At 40.4% G+C, this 11669-nt stretch overlaps 1 protein-coding gene across 1 annotated transcript; it reads right to left on the bottom strand.

Annotated features, from left to right (window-relative positions):
• Nucleotides 1-2294: 2294 nt before the first annotated feature.
• On the bottom strand, nt 2295-3619 carry dio3a (iodothyronine deiodinase 3a). Its single transcript, XM_048537076.1, has one exon. It carries the CDS (start codon nt 3547-3549, stop codon nt 2770-2772), a length of 780 nt encoding a protein of 259 aa, XP_048393033.1. The 5' UTR covers nt 3550-3619; the 3' UTR covers nt 2295-2769.
• Between the last annotated feature and the right edge of the window lie 8050 nt (nt 3620-11669).

The following is an 11669-nucleotide window of genomic DNA, read 5'->3' on the forward strand; positions in this document are numbered from 1 at the left end:
TAGATCCCTTAGAAATCATTCTTTCTCACGGATTAACATATACACGAATGCATTTCTTATATTTATCTGTGCATATATAGATACATATATTTGGCCTTTGGTGGCTCCGCTGTTTGGCCCCACCGTTCACAAGTAAGCTTTCGGTTGTCTGGTAGTAACTTTAGAATACATTCCTGTCTTCCGTGCTACAAACAGAAATAAAATTTCCAAGGGGAAGACCCACTATCCAGAGTTAATCTAAATAAGCTAAAGATAGTATTAAACTTAAAGAGAAGGCATATAATTGCACAAAGTTGGGTAGTATGTCAAAAGATTGGACAGAATATAAAAAGGGCTAAGGATGAATAGGAACATTCAATATACGAAAGCCCATTGAAGAAATGAGGTCAGAGCATACTATAGTAAACATTTTGAACTCCTGTGTCAGTATATCACAGCTTCCTTTCTCAATGAAGGTGGTGAGAGCTTTAAATAACATGAAAAATAAAACAGTAACCTATATAGACCATCGAGGTATTCGAAAGCAGAATCGGAAAGAAACTTGCCAGGGGACCTATAACTCATACAGATTTCCTTGCCTTCCCTCACTGAAGTGAATGGGAAATGAGTAGTGGAGAACTTCCAGAAACACACATATGTAGAACATAATATTAGAGAGCAGGGAATTTGAGGAATTCAGAGTCAACCCTTTTGAGTTTTTGTGATATTTTGAGTCAGATGTCACCTTGGTATAAGTATGAAAGCAGTGTGGAGAATCGTAAGCGTGAATCTTAAAATTTGCACAGCGAATTTTTATTATTAAACTTAGTAAAGTTTATTTATTTTCTTTGCACTCACTCTAGGCTGTTGTGGTGAACATTGACATTTTAGTATTATTCTACATTGTAGGTAATTGCTCTATAACATTAAAAGGCGTCACAAACATAATTTTGACCCACTTGCTGTTGGAATCCTCTCCTTCTGGCAGAAAGCACGCCTACAATTTCCCGCGCTGTTGAAGCTTTACACAATTCAGACTCATTGTGTACATATCAGGATGACCCCGGGCAATTAATTAAATATCTGGATTACACATTGTACAAAACGAATTTGGCTATCAATTAGAACAAACTCCACTCACTTGGAGGAACAAAGCGTACTATTTTTATATTGATGATTTTTCCCAATGGGTCTATTCTAATCCTGTGACCCATTTCATTCTCAAAATAAGGTGACACGACTCAGATTCAACACAAAATTTCATGAAGGTTCACGCTAAAAAATGGTTGCCGCCAAATCCCTCACAATTCACTGTTCTAGACAATAGGTGCAGGAGTAGGCCATTCGGCCCTTCTGACATTGTGTTCTGTACACGTGTATTTTTTAGGGTTGTCCATCTTTTAAGGTGCACGGTTTCGACCAACATCATTGCTGTTTTGGAACAGTTGGTGAATGTGGCTGTTCAAATGCACTTTTGTGAATTGATTTGGAAAAGAAGTTATATACCCTCGGGTGACTGCTTGCGTGGAGTTCTTACATCCTCCCTGTGTCTCCATGGATTTCCTCTGGGTGTTCCTCCCACTGTCTGAAGATGTGCTTAGCTAAATTGCCCAAAGTGTCCAGGGGTAAGCGGGCTAGGTTGATTAGCCGTGGGGAATGCAAGGTTACAGGGATAGGGTAGGGGTTTAGGGGTGGGGCTAGGTAGGGTGCTCTGTGGAGGGACGGTGGGCCGAATAGCCTGCTTCCTCACTGTAGCGATTCTATGGTGATCCTAGAAAGTGCCTAAAGGATGACCAGAACTTGACAATAGAGTGCATGGGGAATGTCAATGTTAACAGAGGAACAATACGTAATAACGTAGAATAATACGTAACAACTTGGTCCTTATGATCTCCTGGATTGTTTTTTGACTGTTTGGCTTGCTGGAAAGGATTAAGAGAGGAATTTTCCAGCTAGTGGGCCCTATTGAGCCTGGATTGTTTTATCCTTTGCCTCCTTTGGGGGATTGCATGAGGTGGGGAGAGATGAACAAAATGTGGTGCAGGCTGGTCGCATCAGCAGTTGTCTCCGATCAGCCAATTTCATACGTTCAGAAATTTAAGGTCATTGTAAGCCTTCCCGGCTAAGAAAGGATGGTAAAAGATTCCGCAGGAGCAGGATTAGTGAATCCAGAAGCCTGCTCCTGGAATAATGTTGACCCGTGCTAAAGTGCGATCGACACACTTTGTATGATTTGTTCCCTTCCCACTTGTTCACATCCAAAACCAGGTAGAATCAGCACTAAGTTATAGAGGAATGAAAAGAAAATCCTCACGTTTTGGCATATCTATTACAAAATGTAATAAAAACGGTTGATTTCAAAAGAATGCAAATACAGGATTATCTACAAAGCCCGCGATTTCGAAACATTTGTTTTCATCAAACGCAATACAGTACTGATCTAACACACAAAATTCACCGTATCCCGGACACTTGTCACATCAGGCGCAGTTTCTTGGCATAAAGCCATTTCAAAACCGGCTTTCACAAAGAAGTGTCAAGAATATGTGCGAATTCCCACTTTGCTTTAAATTCACTTTTCTGGCCTGGTGAACCACTTAAAAACACAAAATATATAGTATTTCAAAGAGTATTTACAAATATACATCAAGGTCATATTAACCGTACAGGACACATTAGTACTTGTTTCACCAGTTCGTTCAGTAAGAAACATTGCGGTAAATAGAAAGAAGGAAGGATCGTTTTCAAAATATATTAAACCTTTTTACAAATTCAGTGCATTTAGTTCATTCACACTTCAATCAGGACAGTGCTGGGATTGTGGCTCTGATTTTTATACTGCTCAAGCCACATTCTGAGTTCGGAGATCTTGTATCCTTCTGGTCCTCTCCCTCCTTGATACACGACTTTCTGATTCCGGACGACATACAGCCGTTCAAAGTAAGCGCCGTAGGCAGTGTTGGAAGAGTTATCCATGGTGTCAGCGACCACTAGGCAGCCAGGGTTCTCTCTGTCCATCAAACTGGCTGCTTTCAGGCGGTCTTGCAGGGAGCGGTGCTTTGGGATGTCATAGGGAGCATCGGTGCTGACCCAGCCGTCAGAAGGGTGGGCTTCCTCGATGTAGACCAGGAGGAAATCTGCAATGTCAGCGTACTGGGTGGCGAGCCTCTGGAAGGACTTGAGGCGAGCCATGAAAGGGGGTCAGGTGCAGCTACCAAAGTTGAGAATGAGTGGCCTGCCGCCTCGGCTGTAGTCCAGCAGCCGGACCGTGCTCTCGTCCCGCAGCTGCACCACTTCGGGGTTTGGAGCCGGGGAACCCACGTGGGCGGATTTTAAAAAGTCCAGTTTCTGGCCGTACCAGATCGCTCTGAGGGAATCCATGGTAAACATTCGGTTTGTGTCCGAGACACACAGAGGAGGATCATCGGCATTTCCTTCGCGCTGTTGCCTACTCTTAGACAGCAACCGCTTTCGGATGCACAGGATATCGAGCAGCCAGAGCATGAAGGCGGTGATGAGGAAGCGGGGTAACAGGATGAACACAGCCACCACCTCCTTCAGGAGCTTCATGGTTGGCTTGTAATTTAGAGCCTCCGCCCTCCCCTTCCCAGGCAGCAAGTGTCTCCCTGCTGCTGTGATCGAACCGCCACGGCTCGTCCCCTTTTAAAACTCCTGTGCTGAATGAAGACAGTCCCCGCCTCCTTGTAGACCCGCCCCGGGGATGACCCAGCAGTGACTGAACACCTCAGCGCTGAGCCAGGCCAGAGGGGAACGGAGCAGCACGCATTGGCAGCATTCAAGATCCATGTCTCTGAGGAAACAGCCACTGGTCCCGACCTGCTTGGGGGTTGGAATCTCGTCGAAGTGAAATCTCGGACTGTTTACAAACCGATGGTCAAGTAAAGCACGGCACGAAGCGCGAATGTGAAAGTGCGCCCGTGAGGAGTTTAGAGATGTGCAGCAAAACTATAACAGAACCAGCAGCGGATCAATGGCTAAATACAAAAACAGGACACTCAGGGATAGGCGTCAAATGCTTGCCTTGCCAGAGATGCTCACGTCCAAAAAAGATTTTTAAAGAAGGAAGTATTAGCTAATAAACTTTGAGAATACTACTTATAATGGTCCAACAAAGGAGAATTATTTTCCTTAATTACCTTACCCCGTTTTTCTCTTTTTAAATGAAAAGTTCAATTTGTAATTCCTGTGAGCTGAATAAAAAAAGCACATGGGTTTCGTTTGAAACCGAATACTCTTAAAGCTCGCTGTCAAAATAATGAGCTATATTATCGTCAACAAAACACGAAAGTGGCTAAACTTTTAACAGTTAAATTTTCAGAGGCATTAAACACGCGAGTTTCGTTGCGTGTTTAACCCATTGAAGTTTAAGTACACCAAGTTACTGCTTTTTAATTCTTAACGTCTTTCGGTTGTTAAGCTCATGAAAGCATTCGCACTGGACAATCAGTTATATTTTATTGGATAACTTTCTTGAAGTGGACATTAAATGGTTTATGCTTCAGAAAGATAACTCTTTCCACTATTAATTCCTTTAAGACTTGCTCATAATTCGAAACTAGAGTACGGATAATTTTACTTCTCGTTTTAAAATTTTACCGAAAAACTTAGAATTTTCATAGTGGATTCGATTTTAAATGTCTGGGCGCAATGTTGACATGTAATGCTGCTACTGAGCACAGTCATCATTAGAGGGCGCTGTTGGCTGGTTGGTGTTTCTCATCCTGCAACAATTTGGACATTTGTTTTCATGCAGTGTACCACAAGGGGTAAGGTTTTATTATCTGTATCAGGAACATATAAATAAACGTCATTCTTTTCTTTCCAAACCAGATCAACCGCAAAGGCACGTTTCCTAGTTTACGCTGTATCTTCTACTAAAGAGTTTCCAAAACGAAACGAAAAATCCTTTTAAGAGCACACACGCGACCAACAAATAATTTAATGTAGAATTCAGATGGTTTTGTAAAACACTAGTAACTTAGTGAGATCTGCTAAACATGACTACAATCAACTGGGCGAATTCGGAGGCTGATAGACACCAATGAGATTCTAGTTGACGCCTTTAGATGACAAAAACAGAAATTGCTGGAAAATCTCAGCAGGTCTGGCAGCGTCTGTGGACGGAAATCTGTTAACATTCCGGGTCCAGTGACCCTTCTTAGGAATATTTTAACTGTTTCATTGAGTTGTTTCCTAACATGTTAGAGTAGCTTGAAAAGCCAGGAGGATATTATGCCAGCTTTCTTTTCAATCTGTTTGTTGTGTGTTATGGAGCAATTATTAAAGCCTTATTGAGTTTTTTGATATTGATTTTCTTGGTTTCTCTGCCCAAAGGCGGAGGTGTTCCCACAGCACGGCAGACCCCGCCACAGATAGACTGGAATCCAGCCTAGCCCAAAGTGGGGTTGAATTCCGTTCTGTTTGCACCAACTATCTTCAGCTCCTTCATTCGTGACCTTCCTATCAACATAAGGTCAGAAGTGGGAATGCACACTTGTGATCTACAGCCCAGAACCATTTGTAACTCCCCAGGCACAAAAGCTGTCCAAGCCTGCACATTTCTCCTGATGGTCAAAAACATATCTATTGCTGCATGTGGGATACCACTGCCGCACCATCCTCACTTGGAACCATATAGGTCACTAGATCACAAATCTAGACCTCCCTCTCAACACTGTGGGTGTCTGTACAACCCCATTGACTGTAGTGCTTCAATAAGATGGTACACAAACACATGTTCAAGGGCAATTAGGGACAACAAATAAATACTTGCTTTGCCAGCAATATTCATATCAGAAGAATGAATAACACATTTTTGGAAAGATGGTGGAATTTGAATTCAATAAAAAAATCTGGAATTAAGTGCATAATGCTGATCATAAATCTGTTGTTGATTGTTGTAAAAACTAAGCTGGTTCACTAATCTCCTTCAGGGAAGGAAGCTGCGATCCTGTCCTGGTCCGGCCTACATGTGAGTCCAGACCCACAGGAGTAGTTAAGAGTGGTTGACTCTTAATGGTCCGCTGGGCAATTGGGGATGAGCAATAAATGCTGGCCTAGCCAGTGACACTGTCATCCCATAAATGAATTGAAAAAATTATGGGCTGAGTGGTCTATTTCTGTTCCTCCATCTCCTGGTCTATCCTGGTAAAAATTCAAGCAAAGTTTGTGAAGCCATGGTTAACCCAATAGCGTACTAACCTGAGTGAAATTGATGAGTATAAAATGCTGATAGTAGAGATGAGTTTGTTGAGAGGAATATTGCAGTCTACCCAGAATGTAAAGAATTAAGAAATATGTGTGATTGTTTGGATCTATCTCATAAATTGAAAGAGTTAGAATATCTTTCAGTATCCTCTATATATTTGGGGTGGCTCAGTGGTTAACACTGCTGCCTCACAGCACCAGGGACCCAGGTTCAATTCCAGCCTTTGGCAACTGTCTGTGTGGAGTTTACACATTCTCCCTGTGTCTGCATGGGTTTGCTCCCACAGTCCAAAGATGTGCAGGTTATGTGGATTGGCCATGCTAAATTGCCCATGGTGTTCAGGGAGGTGTAGATTGGGTGGGTTATAGGGGGATGGATCTGGGTGGGAAGCTCCAAGGTTCAGTGTGGACTTGTTGGGCCAAAGGGCCTGTTTCCACACTGTAGGGGTTCTATTCTATTCTAGATAGTGAGACGGGGAACATGAAGCAAAGAAGTGCAGGATAGACAGTGTTAAGTGCAACTTGTCACAGAAAGGTTGATGTGCCAAATCTAATTCAGCAAGTTCATGCACCTCCCCACAATTTACATTATTGTGCTATCAGGAGAGAAATACTGGTTCACAATGCATTGAAAGTCACAACATAGGCTTTGAGGACCATTGGAAGTACAAGCTAAGTACTGGAGTTAATTTCTAGAGGAATAGAACATAAAGGTAGAGGAAAATATTAAATTTATATGAAATCTCAGTTGGACAACTTCAACTTTAATTCTCCTTACTATAAAATGAATAAGGAGGCAATGGTAAAGGGCATAATTATTTACAAGGATGCTTCAAGAACTGAAGGAATTCACTCTCAGGGAAAGGACAAGTAAATTGCATTTCTTTTTGCTTGGAAAGATAAAGCTAAAAGGAAAATTTTAAGAGGTCTTTAAAAATATAAAATTGGGAACATACAACTTGCATTTATAAAGTACCTTTCACCTAATTGGCAGGAACATTATCAAAGAAAATTTGAGACTAAAGTACAAAAGAAAACATAAGGGCAGTTTACCAAGTATGCCATTAAGAAGCGCTGACAAAATTGCAGTCAATGGCAATCTTGGAGAATGAAATCACCATGGTTTGGAGTCAAACCAAACACAAAAGGAAGTCCCAAGATGATAAAATGTGAGGCTGGATGAACACAGCAGGCCAAGCGGCATCTCAGGAGCACAAAAGCTGACGTTTCGGGCCTAGACCCTTTCAAGTGCTCCTGAGATGCCGCTTGGCCTGCTGTGTTCATCCAGCCTCACATTTTATCATCTTGGAATCTCCAGCATCTGCAGTTCCCATTATCTCTGATACAAAAGGAAGTCACTGTGATTATTGGAGGTCAATCATCTCAGTCCCAGGTTATCCCTGCAGGGTTTCCTCATGGTAGTTTCCTAGGCTCAACCATCTTCAATGGTTTTGTAAATGACCTTCCCTCCATCATAAGGTCATATTTGGGATGTTTAGCACCATCACAAATCCTTGGATACTGAAGCAATTTGTGTCCAAATGCAGCACAGACAACATTCAGGATTGGCCTGATAAGTGGCAAGTAATATTTGCAACACACAAGTGCCAGGCAATTAGCATTGCTACAAAAGACAGTCCAACCGTCAAAACTTGACATTCATCGGTATTACCACCAATAAATCCCCACCACTACCCTGTGGGTAGCCATCGATCAGAATCTGAATTTGACTGTAGCTACAAGAAAAGGTCAGAAGCTAGTAATTCTGCTGCAAGAAATTCACCTCCTGACTTCTAAGAACTTGTCCACCAACTGCAAGGCACTGATGAGCATTGTGATAGAATACTGTCCACGTTCCTGTATGAGTGAAGCTCCAACAGCATGCAAGAATCTCAATACTATTCTGGACAAAGCAGCCCGCTTGATTAGCGCCCTATTTAACACATTCAGCATTCACTCCCTCCAGGACTGACACTCAGTGGCAGTTTTGTGCATAAGGTACAGTGTAGGAACACATAGTGACTCCTTAGATAAAACCTTCAAAATCTATGACCTCTGCCACCTTGAAGTTACATTCCCTCCGAGGTCTGTTTGTGGCAGCAACTTCCAGAACTGAACATCAATTTGTCTGCACATCGACCGGTGTGTGTGGACTCTCCAAGTGTCAACACAGCTTAGAAGGAACATTGCATAGAAGGACAATGACAGGAGATATATGGAACACCAACTGCTGTAAGTTTCCTTCCAAGACACACACCATTCTGAATTGAAACTACATGACCATTCCTTCACTGTCTTTGGGTCAAAATTCTGGAACACCATTCATTATAGCAGTGGAAAGAGTACTACACCACATATAGTACAACGGTAAAAGAAGGCAGCTCACCACTACCTTCTTCAAGGGATGGGCAATAAATGTTAGCCTATCCAATGATGTCCATGTTCCCTGAGAGAATAAAAACAATGTAAAAATTAAGGAGTCTCTGAAAGGAGGAAAAGTGAGGCAGAGAGGCAAAAACTTTTAAATTGGAATTCAAAATCTCATTGTCCAGGCCATTGCAGGCATGGCCACTAATGGCAGTATATGATGTGCAAACAGCCAGATTTTGAAGCGTGCAGAGATGTTGGAGCTTATAGGACTGGATTGGGTTAAGAGATGTGAGAGGATTCAACCATGGACAAATTTGGAAATATGTTGAGAATTTTAAAATCAAGATTTTGGTCAGTTAGGGAGCATTGGAATGAGGGATAAATGAGACACGGTTCAAATTAGGATAAGGGCAACTGGTTTAAAATGAGGCTAAGTTCATGGGGATGTATAATGGGAGATTGCCCAAGGGAATGTTGAAGTACTCAAGTTGAGAGGGAACAGAGGCATTTGACAGGGCAAATATAGCAAAAGTATTATTTTTTCATGAGCCTAGAATAAGAAGAAATAAACATGATAGCCACTAATAAACCTTTAGGGGGAATTTTGTTTTGCTGAGAAATTGAAACTCATTGATGCATGGACTAATTGAAGCAGACAGTATCTGACCATTTAAGGGAAGTCTTGATGCAGACACATAAATTTCACACATGAGGCAGTTAGAGTACAAGAAGGTTTGATTGATGTATAATGAGTATTATAGACCAATTTAAGCAATTACCCTATTTACATGCTGCAAGTTTTATGTTAATCTAAGAATCCTAAAATGCTTCAAAATTTGGGAATGATCTTGAAAGCATTATCTAACATTATGGTGTCATATAATTCAATAAAGAAATATTCTTTGATTTTACTTTAAATGCCCTGTCCTAGTAATTTCAAAATGAATTTAAACTTTCATTTGAAAACAGTAAAGACAAGTTATAGTGATAATGGGAACTGCAGATGCTGGAGAATCCAAGATAACAAAGTGTGGAGCTGGATGAACACAGCAGGCCAAGCAGCATCAAGTTATAACTTAAACAATTTCCATCTGATGTATGCAAGAAAACTTGGTTGAATATCAGTTTAAATGGAATATGGTGGAAAATATCTGCACTGTTCACTATGTATAAGGCACAGATAAACAGAGTGATACAATACTGTCCAGTTGCCTGGATGAATGAAGCACCAATAGCACTCAAGAAGCTTGATACTATTCAGGAGAAAACAACCCACTTGATTAACACCACATCTAGTACTTTGAACATTCATTCCCTCCATCACTGTGCACAGTATTAGTAGTGTATATAAAATACAGTGCAACATTTCGTCATGGCTCCTTAGACTACCCCTTTGAAATCTACCACCTCAGCAATTAACTATGGATTTTTTCGTGCTTTTTTTTGTTGTAACCAACACTTTTTTTTCTGGCTATATGACTTTGCACAAACTTTAAATGGGAGATATAGTTGATCACATTCTTTGGGTTTAATCCTTGACGTTGCATTTAGCAGAAAGTACTTTGTTAAAAAGAGGATGAATTCTTGAAGAATATTAAAAGATGATAGATTATTTTGTTTAGTTGGTTGGGATATGGTGGAGGCACAGGACAGATAAGGCATATTATTAATATCATTAAGTATGGACCGTAAGAAATGTTTTCAAGTTAATTACTGAGACTGGTAATCTTTTATACGTACCCAACGTTATATTTGAACCGAAGTTCAGAGAAATGAAAAGATGAGATCTTACTACAAAAGAGGATTTAATTAGGTTTTGTGAATCTTCTGCGGAGTTGTCTGATAAATTGTTTTTGTTTCATTGTCTGCTAGCAAAGTTAGGATTATGTTAATTGTATGATGGGCTTTCATTATGAGCTCTTTATGTTCTTCAAATTCATTTTCTTTTTCTTATCCCAGGGTGTTATGATGTGACCTGTACATGCTTTTAGGTATTGCATGGGATTTGTTCTAAATTTTACAATAAATAATTAATTGCTTTGTGCTTTTTAAAATCTTTTTATTACTTGCTTACTCTTGTCCTACTAATATTTTCTTTTTATGTATTAGTAGAATTCATACCATTTGTTCTAAACTCTTTTTTTCCGAAGCTTTACCATGAATGGTGGAATTTAACTGGCTCATTGTTGTTAAATACTTTTTGAAGTGACATGGGATGGCTGCCACTGCTAGCATGGTGTTCACTACATTAATTTTCTTACCAGTGAAGCAAGACACAGGTCCAGCCAATGCACTGAGCCAACTGATGGCTCTACTTGACGGGCAATGTAAGATCCTTGCTAAAGCTATAGCTGACAGACTGTGGAATAATGTACTGCAGCTTGCACATTTAAGTCAGCTGGGTTCACTACTTTAAGAGATTATCCCTGGATGTGACACGAGGATTATAAAAATGTAATGAATTCTTGCTGTTCTAAAAGCGAGTTCATCTCATGATGCAAGGCTGATGTGGAATGGATACATTTTCTGATCATCGCACCATAGCCATTGAAAATGACATCATGGTTCCAAGAACCAATAAAATGTATTTCCAGAGAGGGAATAGATGTTGTTTATAGTCAGGAAATGACAAAATTTACAGATCAGTAAAGGATAGGGTTGTTGACATTTTCCTAAGAATCTTGATAGTTTTATGTTGGATTCGAGCCTCCTTTATAAATTACATCTCATCTTTGGTGCATTTATTGTAGCCTCATTTTCTTATGTCAAGCAGAAGTCCATTGCTACTGGTACAAAATGCCAGAAAATAGGCTGAGGAACTTAGCAGTTATTGGACTATTGTAGGGGAACATACTGCTGACTCAGTGATGATGTGGCAGCTGTAGAAATGAGGATTTTATTTCACACTTGCCAGACCTGATAAGTGCAATATAAATGGCTTCATGTTTCATTGGCTTTTGAATGCAATTTTAAGTCATGCTACAAAAACAGGTTTGGATTGCATTTTAGACTGTTCAATTTTAATATGCAAAGTTAATTTAATCATGTCAATTTAAATGAAATTAACATTTTAAAGTTGACATGACTATTAA

The sequence above is a fragment of the Stegostoma tigrinum genome, chromosome 10, assembly GCF_030684315.1.
Source record: "Stegostoma tigrinum isolate sSteTig4 chromosome 10, sSteTig4.hap1, whole genome shotgun sequence".
NCBI lineage: Eukaryota > Metazoa > Chordata > Chondrichthyes > Orectolobiformes > Stegostomatidae > Stegostoma > Stegostoma tigrinum.